Source organism: Podarcis gaigeae, assembly GCF_964106915.1.
Source record: "Podarcis gaigeae genome assembly, chromosome: 9".
NCBI classification, from domain to species: Eukaryota; Metazoa; Chordata; class Lepidosauria; order Squamata; family Lacertidae; genus Podarcis; species Podarcis gaigeae.
Window position 1 is genome coordinate 19,722,129 of NC_139685.1, and position 16,320 is coordinate 19,738,448.

The 16,320-nt window shown below is 42.7% G+C and overlaps 1 protein-coding gene across 4 annotated transcripts in view; it reads left to right on the plus strand.

The window, feature by feature from the left end:
* Positions 1–16,320, plus strand: part of WDR19 (WD repeat domain 19) — a 37,483-nt gene that overhangs the window by 8,297 nt on the left and 12,866 nt on the right. For all 4 annotated transcript variants that reach the window (XM_083754838.1, XM_083754839.1, XM_083754840.1 and 1 more), the window contains 17 exons: positions 293–405; positions 1,029–1,202; positions 1,795–1,865; positions 2,654–2,826; positions 2,923–3,037; positions 3,408–3,514; positions 3,942–4,064; positions 6,335–6,484; positions 9,161–9,308; positions 10,149–10,353; positions 10,458–10,617; positions 11,140–11,250; positions 12,098–12,207; positions 13,240–13,297; positions 13,912–14,058; positions 14,149–14,231; positions 15,562–15,645. In XM_083754838.1, coding sequence (XP_083610964.1) covers positions 293–405; positions 1,029–1,202; positions 1,795–1,865; positions 2,654–2,826; positions 2,923–3,037; positions 3,408–3,514; positions 3,942–4,064; positions 6,335–6,484; positions 9,161–9,308; positions 10,149–10,353; positions 10,458–10,617; positions 11,140–11,250; positions 12,098–12,207; positions 13,240–13,297; positions 13,912–14,058; positions 14,149–14,231; positions 15,562–15,645 — 2,132 coding nt within the window. The remainder of the gene's footprint in view (positions 1–292; positions 406–1,028; positions 1,203–1,794; positions 1,866–2,653; positions 2,827–2,922; positions 3,038–3,407; positions 3,515–3,941; positions 4,065–6,334; positions 6,485–9,160; positions 9,309–10,148; positions 10,354–10,457; positions 10,618–11,139; positions 11,251–12,097; positions 12,208–13,239; positions 13,298–13,911; positions 14,059–14,148; positions 14,232–15,561; positions 15,646–16,320) is intronic.

Consider the following 16,320-nt stretch of genomic DNA (forward strand, 5'->3'; position numbering starts at 1 on the left):
CAAATTTTGTTTGTCATAAGAATTCCAAAATTAGATTGCAGCTCTGAGACGTTAGTGTCATTCTTATCGTAAGAGCTTTATTGTGTTACTTGACAAGGCACAGTAAAAGATTTAAGATAGGTGTCTTTGATTTTCTTAGCAGTTGATGCTTACAAAGGCTGTCTTAGAAATAAATAATCATGTCAGGAGAATAATTTCTAATCCTCTTAAGGAACACTACCATTGCATTATTACCATAAGATGATTCTGGTCTTGTTCAGTATATTATTTTCTTCTCTCTCTTTTTTTCCAGGTATGCATTGTCGTTGCTCAGAAAACCCTGTATATTTATAATTTCAGAGATCCAGAGAACCCAATTGAACTGGCATTTCAGCCACGCTACGGGAACATTGTCTCTTATAAATGGTAAAGCTATTCACCAAACTAGTAAGATCACATGAAAGAGAGTGTTTGAGCATTATAGACATTTCCAGATGGGTAGCTGACAAGCTGTATTAATCTATTGAAGCAAGAACAGCTGAGAGTATTATTATGCCATAACCTTCCATGAACACTGTCAACTTCAGCAGTGCACAAAAGCTTCTGCCATAATAAATTGCTTTTATAAATGTTTTGTGCTAGGATGGGTTTTGTGCTGTTACTTTAGTCAGGGAAGTCTGAATACTTTATAGCAGAGCGGAGAAGCTTTGTCTGTCTGGATGTTGCTAGACTGCAACTTCTATCATCCCTGAGATGATTGCTCATGTTGGCTGAGGCTGATGGCAGCTGAACAGCTGGAGGGCAACAGGTTCTAAATCCCTGCTTTTATAGACTAAAAAGTCAGTGTTCTTGAAAAGAGACGCAAATGCAGTTGTTCCAGCGTTTCCTAGTAGTTTAATTTTGAAATAGAATTTGGTTTTCTGTGAACAATCCCATTCCCCACCCTCCCCAGCCAGCTGACAATTCTGAGATTGTGTCTTCAACTTTTCTTTCTTTCTGCAGCCATGTTGCTTGAACGGGTTTTGATCATATTGTTGAAATCTTTACAGGTATGGTGATAATTACATCATGATAGGGTTCTCGCTTGGCTGTTTTGTGGTGATTTCTACACACGTTCGAGAGATTGGCCATGAGATCTTTCAGGCATATGATCATAAAGATAACCTGACTAGCATTGCAATATCACAGTCACTAAACAAAGTTGCATCATGTGGAGATAACTGGTGAGTCATCATGTTTTCATATGAAGCCCTTAAAATACAAGCTATCACAAAGAAAGTGCTAATATTGACTCTGAAAATGCTGTCCTAGAACAGTTTGAGGTCATGTTAAGACATTAGTACCCTGATCAAGAGATCTGTTTGGTTCTGACAGAAGCTGTTATCTTTCATGTACTGATATGCTATCTTGCTTATTCCAAGGGAGAAAGCAATTCTGCACCAGCTGTAACTTTTATACCATCTTCAAGGGCAGCCCCACATAGAGCATACTACAGTAGTCTAATTGAGATGTTATCAGAGTATGTAATGCCATAGCTAAGCTATCCCGATCCAAGAACACTGAAGCTGATAAGCCAGCTCGAACTGGGTATAGGTACTTTATGCCACAGAGCCACCTTTGCTTTTAGTGACAATGATTCCAAGAGTACCCCAGGCTAAAAATCAGCTCCTTCGGGTGTGTGTGTGGGGGGGTGCAACTCCATCTAGATCAGGTTGTCTGCCCAAGTCCCAGACCCAGGAAGTACTCAGCAACAGTACCTTCATCTTATTATGTTGTAAGTTAACACTGAAGGAAGTGATTTTCTTTTTATTTTAGCATCAAGATTCATGACTTGTCAGATTTGAATGAAATGTATGCAATAATAAACTTGGAGGATGAAAATAAAGGTATGACCACTTCCAGATTTACCTGATTGCTTGTCAAATCATATAAGACAGATTCTTAATTTGCATTAGCAATTTGCTTATATAAAGAAATGTGATGCAGTAACTACAGTTTGTGGATTGGGCCAACCAGACTTGGGTTCCAACTCTCACTCAGCTGAGCTTTGCTATTAATAACCTTAACGTGACCTGTGACTTTCTTAAGACAGTCCTTCAAACCATACTGTGGACTAGTTGAAACCAACAGTGACAAGCCTTGGATTAGACATAGCTGCAAACCACAGTTTGCTGTTTGAATGTGCCAAACCATGGTTTACTCAATAACTTGCCCACTGGCTAGGATCCTTGGGAAGGGAGAGCTTTTTATCTCTTCCCCACGTGTATGAAAGGAAGGTGGGAAGCAGCATTGAAGCCCAGTTCTTGCTGCTTTATCTCAGACTAGCCTTCCTCATTGGGTTGTGGAAAGGATAAAATATGATAACACCATATAAGCTGCCCTGAGATTCTTGAACGAAGGGCAGAGCAGAAGTGCAATTCATTGCTAATATGCCCATTGTAGCTTACATAATTCCCCAAAGACTTGGGGACAAGAGCTAGCAACTTAAATATGGCATTAGAAATAAAGGTATATATTGTTGTGTGTGACATTGTGCTAATCTGACACAGGTAGGTTACTCTTTAAGACACAGAAAATACTTTTTAGTGATGAAGGTATTGCTTCTTGGATTTCTAAAATAGAATACTGTTGTTGTTGTTATTGTTGTTGTTACAAAACCTCGTTGATATTTTAGGTCTAGATCAGTTGTCATGGACCGACGATGGACAGTTGCTGGCAGTGTCTACGAAGAAAGGGACTATCCATGTCTTCTTGACAAAACTTCCCATTCTTGGAGACTCATACAGCACACGGATCGCGTACCTCACCTCGCTCCTTGAAGTGACAGTTGCCAACCACATTGAAAGTGTATAGTACTTCATTCATTTTAAAGTTTAGTTAGGTGTAACATTTTGTTTTATGGTAAGCAGTTCTCAGCAAAAGCGGTATGGTCTGTCTTGGCAGGAGCTACCAATTACAGTTTCTGTGGAAGTTGAGCCCAACTTTGTGGCTATTGGCCATTATCACTTGGCTGTTGGCATGAATAATCGGGCATGGTTTTATGTTCTTGGAGAGAGCAGTAAGTATATCTCTAGTTCCATTATTCCACACTGAAGTAGTGTAGCACTGCTGTATTTTATTGAATTACTGGTTATTCTATAATATGTTAGTAAGTTTATTGCTTCAAATTGTACCCTTAGTGTCACAACAGCTAATTATACCTCTTGTAAGATGTTACAGGACACACAATTTAGATGATGTAAAAATAATATGAAACGATTATTATTGAGATTATGGAAGAAAGATGGAGCGTTTTGTCTTCATGTGGGCCAGATAGCCCTGACAGTCACAATTTGATTGCATTGTTCCAAATATTTGAAGTATTTTAAGTGGCCAAGGACATGTTCAAAAGAGAGAATCACGACAAAATTTCATTCCACATTTTGCAGGTGTAAAAAAGCTCAAGGACATGGAATATCTTGGAACAGTAGCCAGTATGTGCCTTAATTCTGACTACGCTGCTGCACGTTTTGAGGGCAAAGTTCAGTTGCATATGGTAAGTATATTAGGCAGCCTGAACTCCCAAGAGTCGCATGAACTGCTATAATAGAGCTGGACAAGAAACTCCTAATTATGTAATCTTCTGTGATGCATTTGATCTAGATAACCAGTTAATTTCCAGTCTAATTTAGCAGCTGGTTACTGGAGAACAACAAGAAGCTAAATGCACCACTGAGATTAGTCGCAGGCAACTGAAAGGCAAAAAGTTTTGGATAATTACATAGTTAACAGAGTTGGTGTGAAAAGTCCTCTTGAGATTCGGGGTGGCTAGTGGAGATTTATGACTCATTAAAGAGGGAAAGGATGAGGCTGAGATTGATATAGTATGCAGCTAGCTTCCTTAATTTTAGATTATGAGCTGCTGAAACCTGTTCACTTTTTATTGCTGATAAAAAAACCTTCGCTTTGCTGTTTTATTTTAGATAGAAAGTGAACGCTCCAATACCCAGGAAGAACGGGAAACTAGACTCTTCCCAGATACAGATGATAAAAATAAAATTTTGTGCCATGCTTTAACCAATGATTTCCTCATCTATGGTACTGATGTAAGTATTTGTCTGTTTCAAACTGTGGACGCCACCTTTGTAGTAATTATTAAGAATACCAGTTGCATTTTGTGCATGTACATTTCATGACACTCCTTGGTTCTTTTCCACATTCTCTTATGAATAACCAAAACCTGTGAGACACAATGGGAGGAAGGGGGGGGGCAAAAGAAAGAAGCAAAATTCATACCCTCTTTCCCCTTCCTGTGGCCGCATCTCTCTGTCATTCATCTCTGATCGCATTCTCCCTTCTTGAAAGATGCCGCTTGGTGTCCTGCTTTTTCAGCAAACTTAGTGGTCTCTTTCAACAGGTGGCCACCTCCTTCCTTTTAGCTAACAACATGTAGGAGAGGGGTAAGAGTTTTGTAACCTTTCTTTTTCACTCTTCATCTTTTTCAGCAGTGAAGGGTCAGACAGCCCCACCTCTCACTGCTGAAAGAATCCTCAATACCAGTTGAGAACCAAAGGAGTATGCCCTGAGAGCAGAGGTTTTCAACCTTTTTGAGTCCACGGCTCCCTTGACCGACTCCCATTTTTTTCTGTGGCACCCATGTGCGGCTCAGGAGCCCAGTTATGTCACCCCTTGCCTTCAGAGCCGGCAGCCTCTCACCCCTTTTCAAACACCCTCCCTTGTGGAGTGTTCCCTCGGCCTCCTCTCCTCTCCCTCTTGGGAGTCCTCTGGGCAGCCACTGCTGCCACCCCTGGTTTCTGAGCTGCTCTCCTGCCCCAAAGAGAGGTGCCTCTTCACACTACCCCACAGGGGCCTGGGAATAGGATGCCTCCAGCCTTAGTGGCCCAACGGAGACTGGCCAAAGGTGAATGTGAGGCCAGCACCTTAGCTTGGGAGGCAGCAGTGTCAGCAGTGGGCACTGCTGGGCCTGCAAGGCAGAAAGGCTCCCTTTCAGCTCCAGATTCTAAGCTCCCAGACAGGCCTTTCACACAGCAAGCACAAGAAAGGCCAGTGCAGCACCTGCCTGCCTGCCTGCCTGCCCAGCCTCCTACTTGTCTGTCCATTCACAACAGCAAGGTTTGCCTGGCAGCTGGGATTCCTCACCTGCTTGCTTGCTTGCTTGCTTGCTTGCTTGCTTATCCCAAGGCTGCCTCAGCTCCTGGCAACAGGCACCCTAGGCCAGCCCCAGAGGCACCATTTGTGTGGGAAACTTGTAGCCATGACGGTTGCAGCAAATAGCTGTGCAGGTGGCAGAGACACAAGAGGGGACCAGAGGCGGGAGGAAAGGAAAGAGGGACAAAGGCCAGTGTTCCCTGCAGCACCCTGACTATTCTTCAAGGCACCCCAGGGTGCCATGGCACACAGGTTGAAAACCACTGAGCTAGAGGATAGGGAAGTATCCTTGGTCTGGGTGGGTGAAAATATGTTTTTTGTAGGGAATTAGTAGAAGGAGAGGGACGCGGGTGGCGCTATGGGTTAAACCACAGAGCCTAGGGCTTGCCGATCAGAAGGTCGGCAGTTCAAATCCCCGCAACGGGGTGAGCTCCCGTTGCTCGGTCCCTGCTCCTGCCAACCTAGCAGTTCGAAAGCACATCAAAGTGCAAGTACATAAATAGGTACCACTCCGCCGGAAAGGTAAACGCCGTTTCCGTGCACTGCTCTGGTTCTCCAGAAGTGGCTTAGTCATGCTGGCCACATGACCCGGAAGCTGTACGCCGGCTCCCTCGGCCAATAAAGCGAGATGAGTGCCGCAACCCCAGAGTCGGCCACGACTGGACCTAATGGTCAGGGGTCCCTTTACCATAGTAGAAGGAGGGAAGACTCTGAGTTGGTCCGCCCAGCCAATATAATTGCTCCACCCTCCAATCCTTGCACCTTATTATCACCATCTGTCATTGGTATTCCTCAGTGGCATGCGGAAAGTGTTCCTCTGCAATATTTGTCCAGATCTGATTTGAGAGTTGGTTGTTCCAAATGCCACTCCCTAATATGTTTCTTCAAGGGTAGGGACTCCCTACCTTTTTCCTGCGGTGGAGGAGGGAATCCTCGGATGGCTCCCAGCCTGATTTTCTTTGCAAACTCTTTGAAGCATGAGGTGTCAGGGGAAGAAGCTGCCCAAGGCGATGGGCCTGTCTCTACCCAACAAGAGCAGCTACCCTCAGTTTCAATGAGGAGCTTGTAATTAATTGTTCCATTGTTGGTTCTTAAGCCAAAAATGTTCTGCTGGTCTGGTTGTCTGGATTGCCTACTTCAGCTGCAAATGCATTAGTTTGTCAGGCTCTAATGCTAGTATTATGGCTCTTGTTTTGTTGGTTGTTAGACTGGTGCTATTCAGTATTTCTACATTGAAGATTGGCAATTTGTGAATGAGTACCGCCATTCCGTCAGTGTGAGAAACATCTTCCCAGATCCCAATGGGTCTAGATTAGTTTTCATTGATGACAAAAGTGATGGATTTGTTTACTGTCCGGTAAGTTATTTATTCCATTCCTAATTTATAGGTTGCAGTCTACATATTTCTCCCTTAAAGACTTTTGCTTTTTTTCCTCATTTTAAGTCCACCAATCTTCTAAAGATAGTTACTTAGTGTAAATAGGTTTATTCTATTTTATTTTCAAAAATCTGTGAGGTCATTGGGATGAGAAACTGACATGCTAGATGCCACAAAGTAGGCATTTGAACAGGTGTCTCCAGACAAAGTACAAAACAATGGTCTATTGAACTATGCCAGTGCTCTCCTGTAGATTGTGAGATTGATTGTGGGCTTTGTTACCCAAAACCACACACATTTTGAACTGCTTTAGTTGTCATAGGGGGCTTCCACTGTTCATGTCCATTACTACTGTTCTCTGATTATGCTTTGCCTGCTTTAAATATCACTAAACCCCTGGCCTGCCCTGAGACTAGGTTCAGAGGCAATTCTATCCTGTCATGGCTGGTAACAATCAGATAGCATGTAATCCTTTTATCTGCCCCACTTCCCATTTCCTTCACTGTCCCTCCTTACAGGTCTCTAATGAAGCCAACAAGATGGGGGGAAGCCTTGCCAACTCCACTTTGCTTTTTTTTATTGCCAATTTTTTTTATTGACTTTCCAATATAAACCCAATTACACAAATTAGTTCAAAATTAATACAATTTTGTTAAGAGGCTTCCCACCCACCATTCTTGATGGATCTTTATGATCTTATATTACTTTGTTTCATATTCTTATTTCTATTACATTCCATTTTTCAAAATTATCACATAATTAACAGCTGCACTCTTTATTATTTTTATTCTTGTTACTATATTATTTAACTTCCAGAAAAAGGCTTCAAGTGAGGAACCATAGCTTTTTCGTTTTCATCATGCGTGTGTCCAAAAGTCAGTTGTTGGTCCTCTTGGCCTTATATGTCTTTCTGATGTTTTCCTTTTTCCACGGCATTTGGAGCTATCTCCATACACTGTTGTTGTATTCCAGCCTGATTGGGGCAGAGCTGCAACTTCAAGGTTAAACGCTCTTCTTTCTTCGGCTCAGCTCCTTCCCATAATACTCATTCTAAATCAACAACAGCAGATCCCTCTTTCACTGGCACCAAATCAACAATTTCCAGAAATTCACCAGCTGAGAAGGGAGGGGAAAGGTGGCACCATTCCTCTATCAACATCCCAAAAGCCCTCACACTGCTTTCCTTGCACGGCTACAGTAGCATTTTGCTGTTTGTTTGTTTGTTTGTTTGTTTGTTTTTAAAAAAGGTTATATTTCAACCTCTCCATTATCTTTCAGTCTTTTTTTAGAGGGGGCGGGTAGGCTCTTAACTCCCAGCGACATCCTTCCAAACAAAACAAGCAGGATCTCCCGCCACCCCCTTACTCCTCTCAAGCCACATGCAGCTTTACATCTTCTTTTAAATCTCGGTGCTACATCATACATCAAACCATCTTCACTTGTATATCTTAAAATTCAGTACAGTTGTACCTTGGGTTAAGTACTTAATTTGTTCTGGAGGTCGGTTCTTAACCTGAAACTGTTCTTAACCTGAAGCGCCACTTTAGCTAATGGGGCCTCCTGTTGCTGCCGCGCCGCCAGAGCACAATTTCTGTTCTCATCCTGAAGAAAGTTCTTAACCCGAGGTACTATTTCTGGGTTAGCGGAGTCTGTAACCTGAAGCGTATGTAACCTGAAGCGTATGTAACCTGAAGCGTATGTAACCTGAAGCGTATGTATCCTGAGGTACAACTGCATTAGAAGGTTGCCGAACCATAAATGTAAAAACTTTCATAAAATATAGCAAGTACCCCTTTCTCCATCCATCCATCTCCAGCACAAGATAGAATATTCTCCCAATTTCAAATCTCGTTCCATGCAGCTGATTGTCTGTGGTTATAATGTCCATCTCCTCCGATGCGTGCCTATTCTTAATGCCAATTAGAACCCAATTATAAGGAGAACCTCTGCATCCAATGGCGATTTGGGGTTTTTTGCATCAAGCGAAGTGCAGTGAGCCATTAGGACCCATGGTCACCTTTACCTCCCATGCCCCGAGAGGTTTATAGGAGATGGTTTAACCCCTCCAACCCCCTTTTTCCCCAGCCTGTGCCTCTCTCCAATGTTGAGAGACCCATCACCAAGGCGTGGGACAAGAACCGGAAGCCCACTTTGCTTTTATTTTAAATTGCATTGTTTGTATGAGCACCCATGCCTGCCTGCATGCCCTTTTGGGTATGTGGGTATGTCAGGGCGGGTCAAGGGGACCATATGAAAGGGACAAGACTTTTCCCTTACCTTCTCTGCTTCACTGAATAGAGGGAAGGAAATGACTGTGGCAGAGGTGCTCATATTGCTAGAAAAGAGAGGAATTGAGTAAGAGAACTGTGCCTTTTAGTAGTAACCAAACTATATCCTATTTCAGCACTTTTTATTGCTTTTCTTAGATGTCCATATTTCTGTTGAATTGTGACCAAAGGAATGGGGGGGGAGAGTATTTGGATCTGTAAGTTCAGGATATTCTCAGATCTCCATTGCAGACACCTTAGATTGCAGCTGTTAATGTGGGAATGGGGTGCACCTGACTCTTATAAAATAGTAATGTAACTACAAAATTAATTAGATCTCATTAACATTTTTATTTAGAAATTAATTTTGCACTGCTGCCTTTTGTAGGTAACTGATATTGCCTTTGAGATCCCAAATTTCCAGCCAACCATCAAGGGTATTCTGTGGGAAAATTGGCCAATGGACAAAGGTGTCTTTGTTGCTTACGATGACGACAAAATATACACGTACATTTTTCACAAGGATACTATACAAGGTAGTGTAAAGTTGCATTATTATTCCAACAGTGTACATTTTGCAGAGCAGCTGAAAGAAAACCCCTAGAAGCTTACAATATAAAATAGATGATTGGTGGAGGAAAGACATAACAAAACACAGAACAAATGGATTAATGGAATTTTAGGTTGGTTGTGTAGTTTAGTAGTTCTCAATATTTATTTCATACCCTTGTGTGAATTTGGTTCTATAGGACAATGAACAACAGTAGAACTTCTGGTGTAAGGTTATTTCAATGGGCTTTATTCTCAAGTGACTGTACGTCAGATTACAACAATGATGGAGTATAAGAGCCAGATAAGCCACAAATTAGGCTGTGCCAGTTAATCTGATTTTCCTTTTAAATACATGGTCATAACTGCTAGGAACAAAATTCCAGAAAGTAGAAATTCTAAACTAGCTATGGTTAAGCCACTGCTTTCGTTGTGTAATCCTTTTTTTTTTGGCAGTGTGGGATATATTTTCCCATATGCTCACGTTGTAGCACAGTACTTTAGTGTTTATGTCAAGCTGGTTTTATTTGCTTGTTTGACACTCGTATGTTCAAGGAACATTTGTTTTCTGGTATAGATCTGGCATTGTAAATATAGGGGGTGGGTAACCCTACCCCACCCATTCAGCCCTAGCCAGTATGAGCCAGCACTGCTTCATGTGCAGTGGAGAAGCTTCCCTGCTCCCTTGTTAGGATTTCTCTGTTAGTCATTCATCAGCAACTAAGAGGGTTTTTAAAAAAGGGTTTTTATCTTTATTTAGCAACTAAGAGCTAATGTTCTTTCGATGGGCAAGTTCAATAATTACTTCGTTTTCATTTGTAATGTAGGGTCCAAGGTAATTTTGGCCGGAGGCACCAAAGTTCCTTATTCTCACAAACCATTGCTACTATATAACGGAGAATTAACTTGTCAGACTCAAAGTGGGAAAACCAACAGTATCTTCCTTAGTACACATGGCTTCCTTGGCCCACTGAAGGACTTGGAACGTAATGAACTGAAACAAGTGCTTATACAGACTTTAATACTAAAAAGGTAGGCTTCCTTTCAATTCCAGTACACCGTCGATACCCAAACATCCGAGATCTGACCATGCTTATTGTAGCTGTTGCCTTTGTTTTGTTAAAATTTTTGCATAGGTTTTCTGAGGCTTGGGAGGTGTGCAAACTTCTGAATGATCATTCAAGTTGGAATGAGCTTGCCAGAGCTTGCTTACACCACATGGAGTTGGAGTTTGCGACACGTGTTTACCGGACAATCAGAAATGTGGGAATGGTCATGTCGTTGGAGCAAATAAAGGTAAAATATACACATTTAAATATTACAGTCTGTTTGTTTGTTTGTTTGTTTTACTTACTTGCTGTGTGGGATTATTCTAGTCCATGGGTTGATATCTCAGAGCATACGCTTGGGCAGAAGAACATGACTTCAGACCAAGTGCAAAGTATGATGTCACAATCATTAGCAGTTGAATCTGGTAATAAAAACAACCCTGGTAAAGGGGTCCATCCCATACCTAGCAAAGTTCAAAAGCTTTCAAAATATTTTTAAGTGTGCTATGTCAATAAAATACAGTATTCTGATCTGATGACTTCTTGAATTCATGAGGACTCTTATTCCACATGAATCCTCACGTTTTAAGTTCTCCTTTCCACAATCCCTGTCTAAGACTTTTCATTCCTTTGTGTATGAGCAGATGAAGCTCCTTTTCCTTGAGTCTTTTCTGACTTCCATATGCTATAGCAATGCATGTCTGGCAGCTTGTCTAATATTAATCCAATATAATAGGGACTTCACACATTTCTGTGTTTTGTTTTTCAGGGCATAGAAGACCACAACCTTCTAGCAGGGCATCTTGCCATGTATACAAATAACTTTAATTTGGCTCAGGATTTATATTTGGCGTCTTCTTGCCCAATCGCCGCACTTGAGGTAATAAATTGAGCCACCTAATATTTAATCAGATGGGGCAGGGGATCATATGTGTCAGGACTGCCGCTAGGTCCCAGCTCACAGAGGACCAACGCCCAGTGGATATTATATACAAAAGTCTTTATTGAAGTTTAGTTTCCATTTCCAAGCTCTGGGCGCGCAGGCCCACGTCTTAACGCTAGACCGGCTAAGTCCCCTCTGACTCACTGCTCCACCCACACCAGATTCTAGCCCGGCTCCACCTCTTGCGCTGCTCTTTCCTGCGTTGGGTCCTTCTGCCCTCTGGGGTTCCCTCCTTCCTGGACTCCTCTGACGCGGAGCCTCCTGAGTCTTGCCCCTCCCTCCGGCGGGCTTTAGGACCTGGCTCCCTTCCCGGGCTCCCCGCTGTGCCGCGCTCCTGTACATTTGAACTTGGCGCGCGCGCCCAGCCGGTGACTTTCCTTCTGACCGTTTCCCCGTTTCCTGATGTGGGTGTTGCCAAACCTGACTCCTCTCCTCCCTCTGGTGGTGAGGACACTGGTCCCGACTCCTGGGACTCCCCCTCCCCACTGCGCTCTGGTGGAGACGCTGGCCCTGATCTCCAGCTGCTGTTCAGGGACTCCCCACTGGCCCCTCCCTCTTGAGGTTTCTCCCTTGGAATCTCCCTTGCTCTGGCCACCGGCGCTCCCTTCTGTGAGTCCTCCGATTCGCTAGAGAGGCTTGTGGAATAACTCTGGCCACTGTCACTGCCTGCGCCCCCCTCGTACTCCTCCTCCTCACTCTCCATTTGCTCCCCCTCCTGTGTCTCTCCTTCTGAACCCCTGACAATATGCTTTTCCATTTAAATCAATACTTCTTTTGATAATAGATGAGGAGAGATCTACAGCACTGGGATAATGCACTTCAGCTAGCTAAACGCTTGGCACCAGATAACATCCCCTTATTATCGAAGGAGTATGCTGTGCAGCTGGAATTCACGTATGTTCTCTCTTAAAAGCCTATCAAATCTAGCTTTTGTCATAAGCCAACGGTAGAAAACTATTATTGGCTTGCATGGTGTTGGAAAACAAAGTTTGGAAGCAATTGAGAAAGGGCAAGGTTGTTAGTGTAGCTCAGGCTGGGCTTTGATATGGGGATACTGGCTGCTGTTCATGTACTTTGTAGAAGAGAAGTCTGGAAAGTTAAAACCCCTTTATCAAGCAGCCAGGTCACTATAGATCGGTGTAGAGCCAATGTAGTGCAGACATTTTGGACTACAACTTTCATCATCCCTCAGGTGTTGTTTGGACGGTTTTGTTGGGTGGGGGTTATTGCTGCTGGCTTTTTGTATCTTTATTTTAGGTCGTCTTGTGATTTATGTGGAAATTGTTCAGTTTGGTTATTTTTAAAAACGTTTGTTTTACTGTTTTTGACTACTTTTTGACCACTACTTTTGTAGTTATGTATTTTTTTCGTGTTGCAAGCAACCTTTGGCATGGTTTAAATTGTGGGAAGGCGGCATACCAATAAAATTATGACCATTGGCCTTGCTGACTGGGGCTGATGGGAATTGTCGTTCTCAGCTGGACACCATTTTGGTTACACCTGCTCAAGTCAATCTCTTTAAACAATTAAAAAAGGTTGGGTTGAGAAAAATTAGAAGTTCTGGGAATCCATGCTGAGGTGCAAGGAGCCAGCAACTTCTACCAGCATCTATCTGTAAGCTAAACCAGAAAAGGGGTTGGGTGGTGGTACCTTAATGAAGACCTAACAGCTAGTGAGGGTGGGCTTCCAATACAGGCAATTGTTTGGTTAGCTCTATCTACCCTTGCTGCTCCTAGCAGCAAAAGCACACAGCTCGACACAGTCCTCTTTATGACTTTTAGGTGTCACTTCTGCTGATATTGGACTTCACACTCATAAAGCCATCTGTCTGGAAGTCCCCTAAGAATCCCTTCAGTGTCTCATTCATGTCATAATATATCACTCTATGTCAATATACGTATAATACAATCTGACTTTTTATTTTAGGGGTGATTATGTGAATGCTTTGGCCCATTATGAGAAAGGGATTACAGGCGATAGTAAGGTAACGCTCTATTGTTGGTGATGACATTATGGTGGGCTTTCACCCATGTAGTTAATTATTTTAATGTTTTGCTTTAAAATCTTATTTTAAAGCACTGTAAATATTTATTTGACTGAGACTGATCTTAGATTAGAAATGCGTTTTGTCACTTGAGCCACAAAATATAAAAGCAGGAGATCACTGTTGAAATAGTTGCTTTACAAACCCCTGATTCTTCATTTACCACAATTTTGGCACAGAAGAATAGAGTGGTTTGTTTTGCTCACTTAATTAAATATTTGCTTTGTATTTATATTATTTTAAAGGGTAACTGGTAGGACAGTTGATCTGAGAGAACTCTTGTTATAAGGGAATGTATTATTTTATCTTCTGTGGATGCGTTTGAAAACTAGTATGGTGCATCTTAACTATTTTTTGCAAATGGCAATATTATAAACAAAAATAGTTAACTAGTCTAAATAGGAAGAAAACCCTTCTATTTTTAACTTTTCCCTTCAATACTCCCAGAATAATGGTTGCTGCATTTTCAAACTCTGTCTTTATTTTCTTTAAGCGTGTGTATTTTTCCCGTATTTTTTATTGATGCATGTTTATGCTATACTCCTTGTTGCCAGTTCCAAGAGCATGATGAGGCCTGCATAGCTGGAGTTGCCCAAATGTCCATTCGCATGGGTGACATTCGCCGGGGTGTTAACCAAGCCATCAAACATCCGAGCAGGATGTTGAAAAGAGACTGCGGAGCTATTCTGGAGAGCATGAAGGTAGCTAGTGCTTTGAATACAGAAAGAAAAAATTCACGGTATGAGCTTGCATGCTTTAGACTAACTTGTGTTTCCCTGTTTGTTTTACAGCAATTTTCAGAAGCCGCCCAGCTCTATGAAAAAGGGCAGTATTACGACAAAGCAGCATCGGTATATATCCGGTGCAAAAACTGGTAAGCACCAGTGTGGCATTCCTTTAAAATTACAGCACAAGGATAGGGAACCTGTGGCCCTTCACACGGAGTTGGATTCCAGCCCCCATCAGCCCCAGCCTGCATGAATAATTGTCTGGGCAAGTGTGTGGATAGCTCAGTTGGTTAGAGTGTGGTGCTGATGACACCAAGGTTGCAGGTTTGATCCCCATATGGGACACCTGCATATTCCTGCATTGCAGGCAGTTAACCTAGATGATCCTCAGAGTCCCTTCCAACTCGACAGTTCTAGGATTCTCTTGCTTTCCCTAACCGGTGATCACTTTATTTAGTCACTTTTCTAGCTTTTTGAGATTTCACTCAGTTCCCAAGTGTATTATCTCAGCTGTTAAGAGCTTGAAACTTCGCTTTTTAAGAAGAAAGAAATGTAAAATTCCTGGGAAGCTGAATTACCACATTCTGCACTTTTTCTGCACTTCACCAGCATCACAGCATGCTGATCCAGAATAGCTCTTCTGTGAACTGAGGGACTGAGATTTAGCGGAATCCCCACCTATGGAACGAGCAGGGGAGCTGATTTCCACCAGTTCCCCCTTCCCCATGGAACCTTCCCCACTTCTCATGCTGCTCTGACGGTCCTCTGACCCCCTGGAGCAAAGAGGAGATTGGGGGTGGTGCACACAAGGCTACAAGGGGAAGGAGGAATCAGCAAAAAACCATCTTCCCTCCATTCTGTGAATGAGTGGTCTGTGGATGGAGTTTTGTTCATGGAACCCTGTGATAAATGTTGTTGTTTAGACGTTTAGTCATGTCCGACTCTTTGTGACCCCATGGACCAGAGCACGCCAGGCACTCCTGTCTTCCACTGCCTCCCACAGTTTGGTCAAACTCATGCTGGTAGCTTCGAGAACACTATCCAACCATCTCATCCTCTGTCGTCCCCTTCTCCTTGTGCCCTCAATCTCTCCCAACATCAGGGTCTTTTCCAGGGAGTCTTCTCATGAGGTGGCCAAAGTATTGGAGCCTCAGCTTCACAATCTGTCCTTCCAGTGAGCACTCAGGACTGATTTCCCTAAGAATGGATAGGTTTGATCTTCTTGCAGTCCATGGGACTCTCATGAGTCTCCTCCAGCACCATAATTCAAAAGCATCAATTCTTTGGCGATCAGCCTGTGATAAATAAGATACCCAATTACCCTAGTTTGAAGCAGTGCCCTATGTTCACCAGTTATCTTAATTCTTTGTATGATGGGATTGGGGCGGGGGTGGGGTGGGGTGAGAGAAAGCAATTAAAATAATGTGTGTGTGTGTGAAATTACAGTTATAAAATAGAACTGTTTCTGTTGTCCAGGGCAAAGGTTGGTGAGCTTCTCCCTCACGTATCTTCTCAAAAGATACACCTTCAATATGCCAAAGCAAAGGAGGCAGATGGCAGGTATATATATTCCTTTCTGCAGTCAAATCTGATGCGACAGTCATACTTACATTGGAGTTCGGGGCGGGTTGCTCTGCCAAGTTCAGCAGAACTTTGATCAGAGAAAGTGTGGGAAGGGTAGCAGCCGAACATTGAAACATTTGAGGATTGAAAATTAATTACTTATTGCCATTATTTCTGTCCTGCTTTCCAGGATACAAGTCTGCAATAAACAATATTATTAAAAACTCATCATGAGCCTTCCCAAGGCAGCTGATGGTATAGCAGTCCTCCAGTAGGGAGGGAATAATCCAGCCAGAGCTGACCGAGGTGGTATTCGCCTGCCTCCTGCTCTCTCCTGGAATCCCTCCCACAGGACAGCTGGTGGAAGGCCCTCTTTTTTCTGCTGAAGTTTTCAAATCAACTACCAATGTGATATGACATGTTGTTTTTCCTTTAAGGAACAACCAAACAAAAAACTTGTTTCCAGAATTAATATTGCCTCTTGTTTTTATCCCTTACAAGAGCAGACGGAAAAGGTGCAAAAAGAGTTTGTTCTCCCCGCTCCATCTCCTTTATTTCAGATTTGCTAATCTCTGCTAGCAACTTAGCATCTATAGAGAGAGCATGAAATCACTGCCCCCTGCCTCATTATTGTTCAGTTCATCTGGACTTTGCATGTGATTAAATTTTATA